Raw genomic sequence first — 17,927 nt, 5'->3', positions numbered from 1 at the left:
GTACCATGCCCTCAATAAACTCATTATATGTTAGCACGTGCGTACGCGCACATACACACACACACACTAAAATACCAACTTTTAGGGGGGAACAATGTGCGGCCACATTTATCTCTGAATCAAAGTGCCTGAGGGATTCATAATTTTGCTCTACACTGAGAAGGTACAAGGCATTTTTGTCATGGATGCAGGGGATTGAATAATGATTCTTTTTATGATCTTACCCTCAAATGATCTAGCTGTGTTAGATCACCGGTCAGTTTGTAGAATAGAAATTGGTCTTCCTTCTTGTTCCTTTATTCTACAGTTATATGTACTATAGTAAGGCTAAAATATTCTTTCTCTCTCTGAGACGAGGAAATGGAAGATCCCTTTGTAAAGATATGAAAATACCTGCCAGTTTAAGTAATTTTTTGAGATATTCACAGATCAGAGATCAAATAAATCAGAATGACATGAGACTTGAGAAGCAGAGAAATAGGGGGTGGTCAGCTGCCTAGATCCTGGAATCACACGGCCTGAGTTCAATTCCTGGCTCCAATACTTACTGACCATATAACTTGAGCAAGTTAGCCAGCTTCTCTGTGCTCAATTTCTTTGTTTTATATAATAAAATGTTGTTGAAGATAAAATAATACAAAGAATCAGAGTGCTGGGCCTATAAGTATACTCGATACATGTCAGCTATTACTATAGTTATTATAATAACAGCAGCATTTCCCAAAATGTATTTCAATATCCCTTTGATCCAGAGTTTTGGGGAATATTATTAACAGATTTGGCTCAAACAAACAAGGGGACTATGTAGTAAAACAGTATTTTTTTTTAATATATTTTATTGATTTTTTACAGAGAGGAAGGGAGAGAGATAGAGAGTTAGAAACATCGATGAGAGAGAAACATCGATCAGCCGCCTCCTGCACATCCCCCACTGGGGATGTGCCCGCCACCCAGGTACATGCCCTTGACCGGAATCGAACCTAGGACCCTTGAGTCCGCAGGCAGACGCTCTATCCACTGAGCCAAACCGGTTTCGGCGTAAAACAGTATTTTTAAAGAAATCCTGGCTTGCCCTAGCCGGTTTGGCTCAGAGGTTAGAGTGTCAGCCTGCAGACTTACTGGTCTTGTGTTCGATTCTGGTCAGGGCGTGTTTGCGAGGCAACCAATTGATATCTCTCTCACATGGATATTTCTCCATCTCTCCTCCTCCCTCCCACTTTCTCTAGAAATCAATGGGAAAATATCCTCAGGTGAGGATTAACAACAACAACAACAAAAAAGACATCCTGGCTTTGTTTAAGGCAAACTGCTCAAAGTCTTGAACATGGAGAAACACATGTTAATCACCAAGAAACATACTGTTAATCACCAATGGGGTATAACACATCCTGGCTTTGTTTAAGGCAAACTGCTCAAAGTCTTTCACATGGGGAAACACGTTGCGAATCACCAAGAAACATACTGTTAGTCACCAATGGGGTATAACGTGAAACTGACTCCACCACAGAACCCTTTATTAGAGGTTCATCTCATCTGATTGATAGTTTGAACACTTTAGAACATGACAGGCTAATATTATTTGACTTACATGTGGAATCCAATGAGCAAAATAAACTGACAAACAATAGAATCAAAGGCGTGGATGGTTACATGGAACAGACTGACAGCTGTCAGAGGAGAGCGGGTTTTGGGAGCTGGATGAAAAAAGGTGAACAAAAACACACACACATAAAACACATAGACAAAGACAACAGTGTGGTGACAGCCAGAGACAAGGGGGGCCGCGGGGAGGTAGAGGCGGGCAAAGCGGGGATAAATGGGGATGGAAAGAAACTGCATTGGGCAATGGGCATGTAATGCAATGTGCAGATGATGGTTTGCTGAGTTGTACACTTGAAACCTGAATGACTTTGTGAACAATGTCACCTCAATAAATTCAATAAAAAAAGAAAATGACAGGGTATAGTAGTATTTATATACAAGTATTAAAGCAACAATTATCTAAATTATAAATCATGTTTTATTCTAATATTTCAGTATGTTATTCTTGCTTTATAGGAGTGCCAAAACTATCCACAAAGACTGCAACTTCATGTTAAGTTTCTTTTATGAACCTCCCCACCTACACCATAAGCTGATTTAAGAAGAGCTTTGAGCCCTAACCGGTTTGGCTCAGTGGATAGAGCGTCGGCCAGCGGACTCAAGGGTCTCAGGTTTAATTCCGGTCAAGGGCATGTACCTTGGCTGGGGGCACATCCCCAGTGGGGGGTGTGCAGGAGGCAGCTGATTGTTGTTTCTCTCTCATCGATGTTTCTAACTCTCTATCCCTCTCCCTTCCTCTCTGTAAAAAATCAATAAAATATATTTAAAAAAAAAAAAGAAGAGCTTTGAGCTGGCACCATGCTTATTAGCCAGCACCTTAAATATTGTTGCTACTCGACAAATCGCAGTTGATGCTGGACCAACCTTCCAAAAATGTATAAGGAAAGAAAAACTTTGACTTGATTCTATTTTTCCTAAACAGTATCAGTATTATAAAACTCACCTCCCCTCCATTGACAAAATCCAGAACAAAATAAAGCTTTTCAGTTGTTTGGAAGGAATAATGTAATCCAACCAAAAATGGATGCTTCACATTTTTCAAGAGCACATTACGTTCAGCCATAATATGTTTTTGCTGTTAAAAAAAAAAAATGTAAAGGATCAACTTGTATTATACACAATAAAATAGCTTTGTTAATTGAAAAGAGGGGCTTAGGAGAAACAAAGCTCTTTTATTTCACCTCTCTTCTGTTGAGAACGATTTTTTTCTGTAACACTTTGACAGCATAAAATTTTCCATCCAGTTTCCGTTTTGCAAGAAGAACCTGTTTTAATTAGAGATTGCGCAGACTATTAGAAATGTCAATACTTTAACAGCAATAACTCACTTGTAAATAAATCAATACTGAAATTGTACAAAAAATCTACAAAAGACCTAGATAATATAAGGTTGTTTTGAAAAATACTAAATTTATTTCTATAAACCCACTTTTCCTTAAGCATTTCAATAAAACAAAAAAGGATGTTGATCATTTGAATAGCCAGGCACCATTTCTTTGTGTGCTGATGTTTGAGATTTTTACTAAATTTAAGTACCAGAATCTGTACTATTGTAGATCTTTATGCCTGTGTGTGTGTGTGCCAACCATGAGTTGAAGAGTGTCCTTAAAAATATTGAGGCTATAAACTTGATGGCTACATTAAAAAAAAAAAAAGGAGAAGAAAATGGTGTCTAGATGATCAAAATAAATTTTTGTTTTAACTTTTAGGTTTCTCTTAGAGGCCTCACACTCAGAAGAGTTGAGAGGAAGAGGCACCGTGGATAGCTGAGTTGGGTTGTATGCACTTTCAAGGACCTGAAGAAACGTAAGAGGATTTGGCCTCAGAACACAGGTAGACATATACTCAAGATTTTGCAAGTAATTTTAAGAAATTCAAGATGACCCACAAGTTGTGTAACTATTCAATGACACATTCCCAAGCTTTCTAAGATGATCTGGCACAACAGTGACACTGCTGGGCCTTCCTTCCCTTCTCGTACATCAGTGGTCTTCCTCATCCAACCTATAACCCCAGTCTAAGCATGAGAAACATATCTGACACATCCCAACAGAGGGACCTCTTCAATATACCTAACTAGAGCTTCTCAAACCCATCAGTCCTCACAACCAAGGAAAGTCTGAGAAACTATCACAGCTAAGAGGAACTTAAGGAGCACACAACTAAATGTAATGGGGTATGGTGGATGAGATCTGGAACAGAAAAAGGTCAAAACTAACGAAATCTAAATACATGATGAACTTTAGTTAATAATAATGCATCAGCATTGGTTCATTCATTAGACAAATGTACCATACTAATGTGAGATGTGGATAAAAGGGCAAATTGTGGGTGTAGACTAGGGGATGGTTTGGGAAATCTCCGAACTTTCTGTATTTTTCTCTTTACTCAGTTTTTCTGTAAATCTAAAACTGTTTTAAAAAATGAAGTCTATTAATTTGAAAAAAAATGTTTGTTATTCAAAAAGATGTAGTCTAAACATCTTCAGGGTGAAATTGGCCCGCGCTCAACTGGTGGCATTCTTCTCATGCCCCATTCTTTTGTTCGCAATATTTGACTCTGTTGAACGTTCTTTCCTTCTTACACTTTTCCTTTTCTCAGCACCTCACACCTGCCTGACTTTTCCTTCTCTATTATCATTGGTTCGTCTTCAAGTACATTCTGAGATAGTAATTCAAATAATGTGGCAATTAGGAAGTACTGATTTCCTTCAAGTAGGTATATTTTTCCCCCATTGTAGATTTGGAGAACAGACAAATGGTTAACAAACAAATATGCAGGCCTAGCCAGTTTGGTTCAGTGGATAGAGCGCCAGCCTGTGGACTCAAGGATCCCAGGTTCGATTCCAGTCAAGGGCAAGTACCTCGGTTGCAGGCTAGATCCCAGCCCCACCGGTTGGGGCAAGTGAGGGAAACAACCAATCAATGTGTCTCTCTCACATCAATGTTTCTCTCTCTCTCTCCTCCCTTACACTATGAAAATCAATAGAAAGTTATCCTTAGGTTAGGATTAACAACAACAACAACAAAAACAACAAAAAATGTGCAAATGGAAAAGTGAAACCAAGACCACTCGCTGGAGAAAAGATAAGAATAAGTGTTAGATTGCCATTATTTATTTTAGCTTATCATATATATTTTTCTATTTTTCAAACATATTGTGAATTTGCATTTTTCTGCTTTTCCTTCTTTTTGTGTATTCTGTTTCTCTTTGTTTTACTGCTCTTTGTTGGTTTCCAATTATTTTGCAAGATTTTTAATTTTTATTAACCAACATATAAGTAAAATAACTCACAAATCATTATAGTTCAGTAAATTATTACAAAATGAACACATTATGTAACCACTATCCAGGTCAAAAGGTAAAACATTTTGGGTAGCCTGAATTCCCCGCTTTGGCCCCATTCCAGAAACTACTCATCCCTGTCTTCCTCAAAGGTAACCACTATCTCAACTCGTAATAACACCAGTAATTTGATATTATCATTTAAAAATTTTTAAAATAAGAATCATGTAGCATTGACTCTGACTAACTTCTTTCACTCTAAATTATCTAATACCCATTCAAGTTGTGGCATGTCGTATAATTTTAAAAATTTTTATTGCTATGTAGACTACTGCATTACACAATTTAATCCACTCTTTTGTTGACAGACATTTAAATTGCTGATGAATAACGATGTTATGAATATTCTGGCACATGCCTCTCCTAGTGCATATGTGCATGCATTTCTTTTGGATGTATAGCTAGGAGTAGAACCAATGTGTCATAGGTATTGCATACATTCAGCTTCAATAAATAACAAGTTTCAATCAGCATAAAGAAAACGCAATGTAGAGGAATGAATATCTAATTAAAGATGTGTAATTGGGTCCTTGAAAGTGCATGCAACCCAGCCCATTACAGAACACTATGAAACAGTCCTGAGAAAAAATAAAGATGAACTACATTAACAAAAGGATATACCATGGTCACTGATTAGAAGACTCAGTAATGTAAAGATAACAATTCTTGCCAAATTGATCTATAGACTCAATGCAATCCCAATCAAAATCCAACAGAATCTTGTGGAAACTGGCATGCTAATTTCTAACATTTATATAGATATGCAAAGAGCTAAGAATAGCCTCACGAAGAAGAATAAGGAGGGAGGACCGGTTCTGTTGGAAATCAAGCTACATTTGTCAAGACAATGTGGTACTGGTGCAAGGATAGACAATGTGGTATTGGTGCAACAACTACTGCAACACAATACACAATCTAGAAACAAATATAAACATAAAATCTACAAGTAGACTCATGCACACATGGACACTGGAGATGTGATGAAGGCTACCCTGCAGATCAATGGGGAAAGAACAGTCTTTGCAATAAATTATGTGGGATACATTAGCTATCCACAGGGAACAAAATAAACTGTGACCCTACACCTCACATTGTATGCAAGAACCCAATCCTGGTAGACTCTAAACATAAAGTTTCCAAAAGATAATGCTTTCTGTTATTAATGACAGAGTATCTCTACCATCTCAAGGAACTGTGAGCATTTTGAGAGCAGATCTATTTCTATCTTTCTATTGTCCAGCATGTAGCAGGTGGTTAAAATATGTATTTGCTGAGTTAATGAACACACATGGGTTTAACTGCATGGTCACAGTTTCTGGTATCTAGGGAACTCAGAAAACAAGCCAGAGATACAGAAAGCTACGAATATAGCAAACTATAATTAAATACATACATATTTATTTTGACTGTAGATTGAAGTATAATGCAAAAAAAAAAGCATTTAAATATATTTTATGATTCTGATAACACCATCTATGACACTTGTGGCCTTGTCTTTCCCTGGTGGCCACACTGTCAAGTTAAATGGTTCAGTTGACACTCACTTCTGAGGAGAAGTAGGGTCTTTCCAGAGCCCTTTCTCCCCCAACTATTATTTACACAGCTGCTCACTTTTGTCCTTCTGCCTCAGCTTCAATAGACCTCTTCAGAATAGCAATTACTGACCCACCCATCAGAGTAGCAATTACTGACCACGCCCCCCCTACAGTTTTCTGTCACTTTGCTCTATTCTTCAATTCTTTCACAGCCCCATTACTACTTACAATTATCTATTTTATTGCATATTTTTATTTGACTATTTTCCCCACTAGGTTGTAAGTGTCCCAAAGGCAGTAACTATGTCAGTTTTGTTCAGTATTATCTAAACAGGGCCCAGGACAATGCGTGGCACATAGTAGCTGTTCAACATATACTTTCTGAACAAATGATTTTATATTAGAATTTAAGTAGATGCCTTATCTCCCTAATTATTCTGTCAGTACTTTGAAGGTAGAGAAAGCATCTTAACTCCATGTCCTGCATACCAACAGGCTTTGTGGCCTGGCCAGTATAAAGCATGCATTCCTTAAGTACTTATTTACTGAAGGAGAAAATAAACACACTCTTACCTTGCCAAAGCTGCCTTTTCCAATAACTTTTAAGAAATCAAAGTCTGTTGGTTTAGCACTGAAATAAATGAACGACAAGAATGAGCCTCCAAGAAAATGGACAAATGTTAACTTTTAAACATTTCTCAGCACATTCTTTAATAAGTAAATGTTGGGTACAAAACACTTCAGCATGATGACTTCAACTTTCACACTAGTGGTAACTCATTTTTAAAACAAAATAGGCAATAATAAGTAATAATATCTACTTTCTAACTTGATATTTTATAACGTTATGCCTTGTTAAGTTCTGCTTAAAAGAAACTTCAGTAATAGCCTCATTAGAAGAAAATGATACATATATCTTTGAACTCAAAGTAGCTTCTATCTAACCCAATTTTATTAACTGTAAACCTCACTGATGTTGTTAATGAAGAAAGTGAATAACTGTATAAATTAGTAATACCTTCTAAGGACTTTCGAGTTTGGTAATTCTTCCGAAAAGGAAGTTAACAGCTGAAACACCTAGTAAAGTCACTAAGAAAAATTTCTGATGGAGAAAAATGTCATCACAGTGCTTTGCATATATATCACTTATTATACATTACAGATAAAGACCTCTCTCTGCTTATTCTCAAAAGCGGTAATATAGGAAAGCCAGGAGTAGAGAAGCCAGAGGGAATGCTAACATTGTCCTTATTTCTACTATCCTGTCAGTTAAAAAAAAGCATTGGCTGAATGTAGGCAAAGCACGGGGCAGCAGAAAGTTGAGCATAAGCAGCCAGCAGAGCTGTTTCCTTCAACACAGTCGGAATTGCCAAGTTGTACTAGGGAAAGGTTAATGACTCTAGTTAGAATCTACATTTCCTTCAATTCATCATTGAGAGAAATAGTATATTCAAACATGAGAGTAACACCAAGTCTAGGTTAAATAGTAACAGGTGAAGGTTAGGGAAATAAATACTTAACTAAGCTTAGATGTTTTTCTTCTTCAAGAACGTGCTCTTTGGACTAGTTATTTTGTTCTTTAATGATATGCCGAGATACTGAAATAATTTTTTAAACAAATATAATAGTGAAAAAACATGCAAATCCCTCATGTGAAACACACTAACTGAGGCCCCACTGGTAACTGCTGGTGATAAACCTTAATTGAAAGCAAATTTCTGTCTTTGTGCTGCCTGACCAACTCAGTGCTATGATGGCAGTAAAATGCTCAAAACCAAACTTCCTCTTTAGTTACCCTCCCATTTCTGTGCTTTCTTCTGCAGCAAAACTCAAGTAAGTGGTCTAAACTCATTGTCCATACTTGCTGTCCTCTCCTCTAGTTCTGTCTTGAACCCTTTCCTGCCGGGGTCTTTGTACACACTGCTCGTAACAGTCACCAGTGACTTATCGAAGCCAGTGGTCGATTCTCCATCTTCATCTTACCTGCCCTATTAGCAATATTAACTGAGTCAATGACTCCCTCCCTCCTCGAGAAACGTTCTTCACCTGATTGTGTGACACTACATTCCTTGTTTTCCTCCTTCCTTACCACTTACTCTTTCTTTAGTGTCCTTTCCTGGCTCCTCCCTGACCTCCCTATAATGCCAAAGTGTCCCATGACCCAATCCTTGGACCATGTCTCTTATCTGTCTATACTCACTGTTTAAGAGGACCAAAAGGGTGAGGGAAGCGTAGTATCCTGGGATAAAAGATAGAATACTTTAGAAACAGTCCAATAAGGCTGTGAAAATCATTATAAGAAAGGATAGCAGCAGTCCTTCTCTAACCCAGGCAGACATCACTAAACTGTCCAGGGCACTCCCCGAAGCCAAGTGGCCTCGGAATCCTTTGTGTTCGGTGTTTCTGGGCATTCCCTTCCAATGAATCGCTACAGTTGACACTCAAGATAGCATCTATATTTACCACTCCTGGTGTTCCTCAAAATGTTCCTCCCAGGGTCAATTACATACGGGAGAAACTGCATAAAGAATGTTTGGCAGCCTTTAATAAACTAATATGTGTCATGAGTACTCTGGAGCAAGCTGGCTACCAACCAGGGTTGCACCAATGACACTGAGTACTAGGAGAGTATCAATTAGGCCTGTACGGATACTTCTGTCGGAACACTTCCCAAGTACCCCTAGGATTTATGGTCCCCTGGGAAATACAGTCTACTGATTTTACACATACACATGCACAGAAAGAGAGAGAGGCAGAAAGAGACAGAGAGAGGGAAAGGGAGAGGGAAGTTAACAAAAGTGAAATAGAACCAGATCAATAATCTGTGGGTTAAAAACGCCTCAGAGCTCTACTAAAGCAACGGAAAGCTAGAGCAGTAAGTTAGGCAAGCATAGGGCAGTACTATATTCACTGTAGCTACGGTTATATCTCACAGCCTTCCAGTTAAACTGGTCAAATTATATCTAAACATTCACATTAAAAAAAAAAAAAAAAGATCCTCCTATAACTTAAAGGATTGTTGGAAACAAATCAAACCTACTGAGGATTTCCAGACGGTCCCAGGTTGATGTTCTGTGAGGTAGAGTGTAGCTGTTGAAGGGAAAAAAACACACATTAAAGTTCATAATGGAGCTTCCACGGTCAATGAATGTTTTCCTAACTTCACCGGGTATTTGATGTGGTGCCATGTGAAAGAAACCTAAAGCCCTAATTCTAAATAAACGTATAGACTTATTTGGAAACATCCATAGTCATTTTTATGATGTATTTCAAGAGCAGTTATAAGGAAAAGGGTAAGGCAGAAATCAAGCTCAAAGTGGAAAATGAATGAAGTAAACTGGGGAAAGCTCCGTGGAGGGTCGTTTTTACATTTAAAGACCTGGTTGTGGGGGAGGAGATTATCCGGGGAACTTATATGCTTATATGCATAGCCCATGGACACAAACAAGAGTCCGGTGAAGGCCTGGGAGGGGCGGGTGCAAGGTGGAGGGGGTCAGTGGGGAAAAGAAAACAAAACAAAGGGGACATCGGTAATACTATCAACAATAAAGATTTAAAAAAAATAACCTGATTAAAAATGGCTTTTGGTTTTCAAATTTTCCAATAAAGATGGATACTTTTACTAGAGCCTTATGTAATTACTAGAGGCCCGATGCACATAATTCATGCAAGAATAGGCCTTCCATCCCCCGGCTTCCTGCGCCGGCTTCCCTCTGACACCCAGGACCCAGGCTTCCCTCGCAGCCCCGGCTTCGTCCGGAAGGTCGTCCGGGAGGACATCTGGCCTAATTAGCATATTATGCTTTTATTATTATAGAAGATTTTTCATATAAGCTATAGATACGAAATAAGCTTTTAAAAACTTCTTTTTTTAAAAAAATATTTTTATTGATTTCAGAGAAGGAGGGAGAGGGCCAGAGAGACAGAAACACCAATGATGAGAGAGAATCACCGATTGGCTGCTTCCTGCACACCCCACACCGGGGATGGAGCCCGCAACCTAAGCATATGCCCTGACCGGGAATCGAACTCCTGGCTCATAGGTCGATGCTCAACCACTGAGCCACACTGGCTAGGCTAAAAACTTCTTTAAGTTAATTATAACCAATGAATTTTATCTAAGCAATTTCATATTAGAGACAAATATCATATACATTTCACTTAAATTCATTTGAAACTTATGAACAATCTCCAGAATATAAGCTATTTTAAAAAATAAAGAACAAAAGTTCTGATGTATAATATGTTTCTTATGAAACAACAACACTGGCACCAATTTTTAGTTACAAATCAAATTAATTTCCTAACAATACCTTTATGTGAAAAATCTTTCTGTAATAAAAGGTCAATCCCCCCCCAAAAAAGAGAAAAAAAAGGTCAACCCCAGAACACAAAAATATAAGGAACCATAACAGTCTAGCACAAAACAAAAGAAAATGGTTCATGAAATGAGAATTACCTTATTGTGGCGTAATTGTAACATAGAGTAACCCCCCTCCCCCAGTTTTATTTAGATATACTTGACAAGCAGCACTGTATACATCTAGTTTAAGCTGTAGAGCATATTAATCTGACTTAATACTATGATTATGTTTATATATTATAGTGTCCCATAGAATATGATAACATAATCTGAACTAAATTGTAATTTCAATACAGTTATTCTTTTAATGATATGCAGAGAATTGGATCATGTTTCCATTCAATAAATTTTTCTTAGATGAGGGAAGCGAATTTAATAAGCGTGGATTAAATAATAACATGAACAACTTGTCCTCTGAATTACATTAACATGTAGTAAGATTTTATTATTTGGCAACAGTTTTTCCAGGGGAGCACATTTCTGAAATAATAATGAAAATTACTGGAGTGTATAATTAGGTAACTTTTAACTCTACCTACTATTTTTATTTTTAACCAACACCATTTATCCCCCTACGCCCTCCTCCACCTCCACCCACCGCCCTCCTCTCCAAAATGACCACACTGTTGTCCGCATAAATGAGTTCTCTCTTCTTTTTTCCTCAATCCCCCAGCTCCCCCTCCCAGCTATTTTTAAATATTACTTCTAATCACTAAACTGAAGGTGAGGTATAATTTATTAACAGAGTGAGCTCTAATCAAGAACATGTTTCTTTACTTCTCTTGACCTCTATTTTTCTCTCTATAAATAAGGGGTAGGTCCATATGCCTTCTAAGATATTATCTGGCTATTAACTTATCGACTTAAAAGTCCTAACTTGTAACTATTAATAAGGAGTTACAAGTACAAGACAAGTATAGCTTGTTTCCTTTTTAAAGGAGATTCTTTTTATCAGTATTTTAAAACTGCAAGATATCCTAGTCTAAGTTTCAGATTTTATGGATGAAAAAAGAAAAAAGAAACAAAATTCAGATCTAAAGCTAATAGTGACAAAATAGAAGCCAGGAGCCAGGAATCTTTCAGTTGGTTCTTTCTTTTATTCTTTTTTTTTTTTTTTTTAAGAGAGAGAGAGAGGAAGGGAGAAGGAGAGAGAAACATTGATGTGAGAGCAAAACACTGATTAGCTGCCTCCTGCATGCCCCTGCCAGGGACCCAGCCCACAACCAGGCATGTGCCCTCACAGGGAATTGAACCAGCAACCTTTCGGTGCACAGGACAACACCCAACCAACCGTGGGCTCAGTTTGGTTCTTTCAAAACCAGCTGTCTCTTATAGCAAGGTAAGACATTCTCTAATTGACCTAAACCTACATACTCTCAACATGATTAGCAAGTAAAACATGGGAAACCATGGTTATATAGATTTTTGTCCTTTAAAATATTTTTCAACACTTTCATCTTTTTCAATTAATAACATATACTCATAGTTGGAAAATATGGAAAAACTAGGAAGACTTCTTTAAAAAAAAATCCATAACTTTACCAACAGATAATTTTGTAAATTTTTAACAGTGATTTCATATACTGTAGTCTTTGCATAACTTTTAAAAACTGGCTATAATCACACTGTGTGAATATGCATATAAAATGTTATACCCTGATTTCATCTAATAGTATGTCAAAACTTAAAATATATCTTCAAAAATATTTTTTAAATGTACAATGTATAGAGACATACTATTTGATTGATGAATGTTTAACGTGATTTTACTTTTTCATTATAAATCATACTAAACCAAACATCTTTGTCTTTTTTCCATAGGAAGGATTATTTCATTTGCCTCAACTCCCAAAGGACATGAATATTTATGTCTGATTCATATTGCCAAATTGCTTTCCAAAAGAGTTGCATAAATTTATAATGACACCAGTAATGCCCAAGGGTGCCCATTGTACCTTACCTTCTCAGTCCTACAGTATTTTATTTACGTTACATTTTAGTTAACTTGATAGAGAGGAAAAAAATCTCATTTAAAAATACTCTTCTATTGGTATCAAGGCTGAACATTTTCCCATACATTTATTTACAAACAGTATTTCTTCATGTTCCTTTTTCTTTTATCTACTGGGATCTTAAATATTCTTTTGAAAAATCCATTTATATGTGCTTTTTATATAGACACTACCTCATTAGTTACAAATGCTTTCCAGTTATTCTTTGGATTAGTCGCAGAAGTATAAGATAAAAAGATTCTTTTATGTTGTCCTAGGAGCAACCATGTCACAGATGAAAAAGTTAAACCTGTTCTCTTAACTGAGCATCCCCTTGGGGTCTCAGAGAAACATTACTACTTTGCAGCAGTTGCAAAAAAGGAATACATCTATTATCAAATGAAGGTTCTAGCTGTGGGACAGTCATGTTCCAACTCATACTATTATCTTTTAAGTTACAAAAAGAGAACCATGACATAATTAAAAGAAATTATAAAAACAAAGATGCCCTCCAACCCCAAACCTCTGATTTGCATGTATATATTTTAATAAACAATCTTGAATTATAAAGGTATTATCATATTTATAACACTTGTAATTATAACTTGAATTGCTATCTAATAATCCGTTAAGTAAAATTATTATAATTTACCTTTCCCAGATAATTTTTAAAGTAAATGCAGAAGAATAGCTTCGTAATAAGGCATGAACTTATTATATTTATCATAATTTATTAAAAAAAAATAAAAATATCCACCCAGCCAGTGTGGCTCAACGATTGAGCACTGACCTATGAATCAGGAGGTCACGGTTTGATCCCTGGTCAGGGCAGATTGGTGAATATATACAATGGGATGTTATTCAGCCACCAAAAGAATGAAATCTTGCCATTTTCAACAACATGGATAGATCCTAAGAGCTTTTATTAAGTGGAATAAGTCAGAGAAAAACAAATACTGTACGACCTCACGTATATGTGGAACATTAAAAAAATGAATAACAAAACAAAACAGAAGTAGGCCCATAGATATAGAGAACAAGCTGATGGTTGCCAAAAAAGAGGTGTGGGGGGATGGAAAATTAAAAAATATTTTTTTAATACAAGAAACAGAGAAAATATAGTTTTTTCAACAAATGGTCTTACCTAAAAACAAAATAAATAAAAAATTAAAATATTCTATTTAAGTATAGTGATGAAGATGCAGGCAAATAGTGACTAAAAAAATCAGATGTAAAGTGAAGAGAGTGGAATACAAAACTGTATACACTATATAATTAGAATTAAGATAATTTTGAAAAATCACTATATGATAAGAGAAGATTAGAAAGAAAAATCACTAAAATGTTAAAAATTACTTGGGTCTGATAGTATGGGTAATACTTCCCTTTTTACTATTTTCAAAACTGTTTAATTAACATGTATTACTTTTTATTATAAAATGTGCTCATTTATAAATTTTATAATAGTGATCAGTAAGAAGTATACACATTTGTTTTTATGTATTCTACAGAACAGAAAATTTACAATGGATAAAATGACTTTGTTTTAACTATATGTCCTAAAGTTGCCAATAATTTCATCTTTGGGGAATGGTATTTTTTCTGTTAAAAAATACATTTCCTTTTAACTACCTTCTCAGTACTTCTTTCATCCTCATCTTCAGATGGATCTGACTGGTGTTTCGGACTGTCCATTTGAAGGAACGCTCTGACATCTGGACTAAAAGCAAAAATTAACTTTATCATGACTTTGAAAGTATTTCTACAGCTTTTCTCCCTTTTAAAATGAAAATAAAAATGATACCATTTATAGTAATAAAGCCAAACAAAATCTATTAATATTCATTATTATAAAACGAATAAGCAAGTTATTTTTTTAAAAAAAATAGAGAATCCAACATGGGTAAAGGCATAGTCAGTTCATAGAAGACAAAACCCAAATGGTAAGAAAATTTATCAAGATGCCTAACTTCACTAATAGTATAAGAAATACAAATTAAAATAATAATGAGATGCCACTTTATGTCCATTAAATGGCAAAATTTAGAAAGGCAGATAATATCAAAAGTTGGTAGACATATAGGGAAAGAGACACCCTCATGTATTACTGGTGAGAATGTAAAATGAGGCAAGTTTTCTAAAAAGCAATCTGGCAATACTTGGTGAGACTGTGTATGCATTTCCCTGACCCAGAAATTCCAGTTCAAGGAACAAACCACAGAAAAAAATTACGCACAGGTTCCGTGAAAGGCATGTAACTAGGATACTCATTGCAACATTCCTTATAGTAGTGAATCAGAAGCAAAACAGCCATCTGCCACTAGAGAAATGAGTAGGCAAGCAGAGAAATCGCCTACAGCAGGCAGAAACAAGGAACTACAGCACAATACCATTTATGTGTATATGTGTATTAAATACTTAGGAACACAAAGCAACAGTCGGTAAATAGGTATCCAAAAACATATAACAAACACATTAAAGTGGGAACCAATAGTGGAATGAAGAACTGGGAGTGAAGATCAAAGATGAAGAGAAAAAAATGGACTAAAATAAAAGAGGGGCTTTGTATGGATGAATGAGAATTCCGAGCAATGATTCTACCTCTCTATCAGAGGTACCGTCTACCAAATGTTCTTTTTTTCTTCTTGAGATATACCTGATATTTGTATGTATTATAAAATGATCACAGTAAGTCTAATTAACATCCATCACTATACACAGTTACAATTTTTTTTCTTGTGATGAGAACCTTTAAGATCTATTCTCTTAGCAAGTTTAAATACAGCGGCGCAAAAGTAGGCTTATAGCTGTGAGCATGCGAACAGAGTTTAATCTTGTACTATTATTTATTAACTAGAGGCCCAGTGCACAAAATTCGTGCCGGAAATTGGAAACAACTCACATGTCCATCAGTGGTAGTATGGATAAACTATGGTCTATTCACACAATGGGATATGCACAGCTATGGAAACAGAACAAACCACAGCTCTATGTGACAACATAGTGACTCTCACATTGTTGAAAATAAGCCAGATAAGGAATATGTATTGTATGATTGCATTTGTATAACGTTAAAAAACAGAGCACATAAATCTATGCTGCTAAAAAATCAGGAGAATGATTACCTCTGGGTTAGAAAAGAGATGGTGAGGAGATTTTGAGGGGCTTCAGGGGTACTGGTAACGTTCTATTGCTTGGCCTGGGGGGTGGCAACTCTGGTGTAATCACTTTCACATAATTTAGTAAGCTGTACAGTCATGATTTCTGCTCTTTCCTGTATGTGCTATATACTAGAATAAAGCTAAAATAGGTCTTTCTGCTTCCATTTGCATTTCTTAAATAGGGAAGGAAATGTTCAGTTATTTTTGGGTAATTAATCAGCCATTTGTAGCTCCTCTTTTGTAAATCAAAGTGCTTTGTCCATTTTTTGTGTGTGTGTGTCTTAAGTGTGAATTATCTGCATGAGCTATTTCCATGTTAAGTATATTTATTTATTGTCCTTTATCATGGGAAACTTTTTGTTGTTGTTGTTAATCCTCGCCTGAGTATACTAGTATTTTTCCATTGATTTTTAGAGAGAGTGGAAGGGAGGAGGAAAGACAGAGAGAGAGAAACATTGATGTGAGAGAGACACATCGATTGGTTGCCTCCTACATGCTCCTGGACTAGGGCCAGGGATGGAACCTGCAACCGAGGTATGTGCTCTTGACCAGAAACCTACAGTAAACTGTAAAGAACTCTACAACAGGTAATGTAAAAAAAAAAATCATTGCTTTCAGAACAAGTGCTAAAAATACAGTCCTTCAGTGCTGTGATCTGAAAAGACTTAGAGTGTGGTGTCTGCATCACTGTCCATAACACAACCCTTAGTTACATCTACGTAGAAAGGTAAGCTGTGAAAAAGCCCCACAGATAATTTATTCTCTTTATTTCTTAGAATATAATACTTTACACATACATATATAAAGTAACATATATGTAAATTGCAAATCACAATAAACATGATGAATACCCATGAAGAAATTACCGGGCTCAAAATGAAAACGTATCTCAAACCTTGTTCCTGGGTGTTTCTGATAGGACACACCCTTTCTGCCTCCATGGGCAGCTGCTGGTCTACAGAAGGAGTTTGCACTCATTAGCACAAGACACACACACCGGCTGGGAGAGCACCATGTCAGTGGCTGCCTGGAATGCTGTGTTGAGAAGGGCTGGAGGCCTCTCGATGGAAGAGAACAAGAGTGGTGGCACGTGGGCCTGAGCCTTGCCAACTTCTTCAGAGGCCTTATCTCCTTAATGAAAATCTACTCTGTGTTCCAGTCATACTTAAGTGTCCTGAACACGTCAGGCTTTTTGTAGACTCGTACACGCACTGCTGCCTTTGCCTGGAATGCTCTCTCTGTTTTCTTCTTGAATGACTGCACTTCCTTTAAGTCCCGGGAAGCCGCCTTTGACCTTTCCAAGAAGAGCTGGCCACATTTTTCTGTTATCTTCTAACATCTCTATCATAAATCTTTCCTAGCTTAATTGCCTGTTGATATATGTGTCTCTTCCACTAGACTGGAAGCCTATGCCTCTGGAACATAGGAATGACACTCAGCACTCTTTATGTTCCCAACGCACACAGCAAGTACTTAATAAATGCTATTTGAATGCAGGAATAAATATAACATTGAACAATTAGCCAACTGTTTTAAAATTGTGCACTATACAAATTCCTTTCAAGTTTAACCTACAAAACCAATACAAGTGCAAAAGGCAGAAAGAAAATAACTAGGACTTTAAGTTGATAGTCAAAAAATGAGTTAAGAATACCAGGGGAGCCCTAGCCCGTTTGGCTCAGTGGATAGAGCGTTGGCCTGCGGACTGAAGGGTCCCAGGCTCGATTCCGGTCAAGGGCATGTACCTTGGTTGCAGGTTCCATCTCCAGCTCTGGTTGCTGTGCATGCGGGAGGCAACCAATCAATGTTTCTCTCTCACATCAATGTCTCTCTCTCTTGATCTCTCCTTTCCACTCTTTCTAAAAATCAATGGAAAAATATCCTTTGGTGAGGATTAACAATACAAAAAAAAAAAAAAAAAAAAAAAAAA

General features: G+C 36.6%; 1 protein-coding gene across 1 annotated transcript in view; it reads right to left on the bottom strand.

Moving 5' to 3' along the window:
• Positions 1 to 17,927, bottom strand: part of SGK3 (serum/glucocorticoid regulated kinase family, member 3) — a 45,395-nt gene that overhangs the window by 15,593 nt on the left and 11,875 nt on the right. Inside the window, exons 5-10 of the mRNA XM_014539786.1 lie at positions 16,893 to 17,140; positions 14,469 to 14,556; positions 9,523 to 9,572; positions 7,056 to 7,113; positions 2,784 to 2,867; positions 2,546 to 2,677 (exon numbers count right to left, since the gene is read on the bottom strand). Of these exons, the coding sequence (XP_014395272.1) occupies positions 2,546 to 2,677; positions 2,784 to 2,867; positions 7,056 to 7,113; positions 9,523 to 9,572; positions 14,469 to 14,556; positions 16,893 to 17,140 (660 nt within the window). The remainder of the gene's footprint in view (positions 1 to 2,545; positions 2,678 to 2,783; positions 2,868 to 7,055; positions 7,114 to 9,522; positions 9,573 to 14,468; positions 14,557 to 16,892; positions 17,141 to 17,927) is intronic.

This window comes from Myotis brandtii, unplaced genomic scaffold (assembly GCF_000412655.1).
Source record: "Myotis brandtii unplaced genomic scaffold, ASM41265v1 scaffold23, whole genome shotgun sequence".
NCBI classification, from domain to species: domain Eukaryota; kingdom Metazoa; phylum Chordata; class Mammalia; order Chiroptera; family Vespertilionidae; genus Myotis; species Myotis brandtii.
This window is presented reverse-complemented; position numbering and strand designations above follow the sequence as displayed.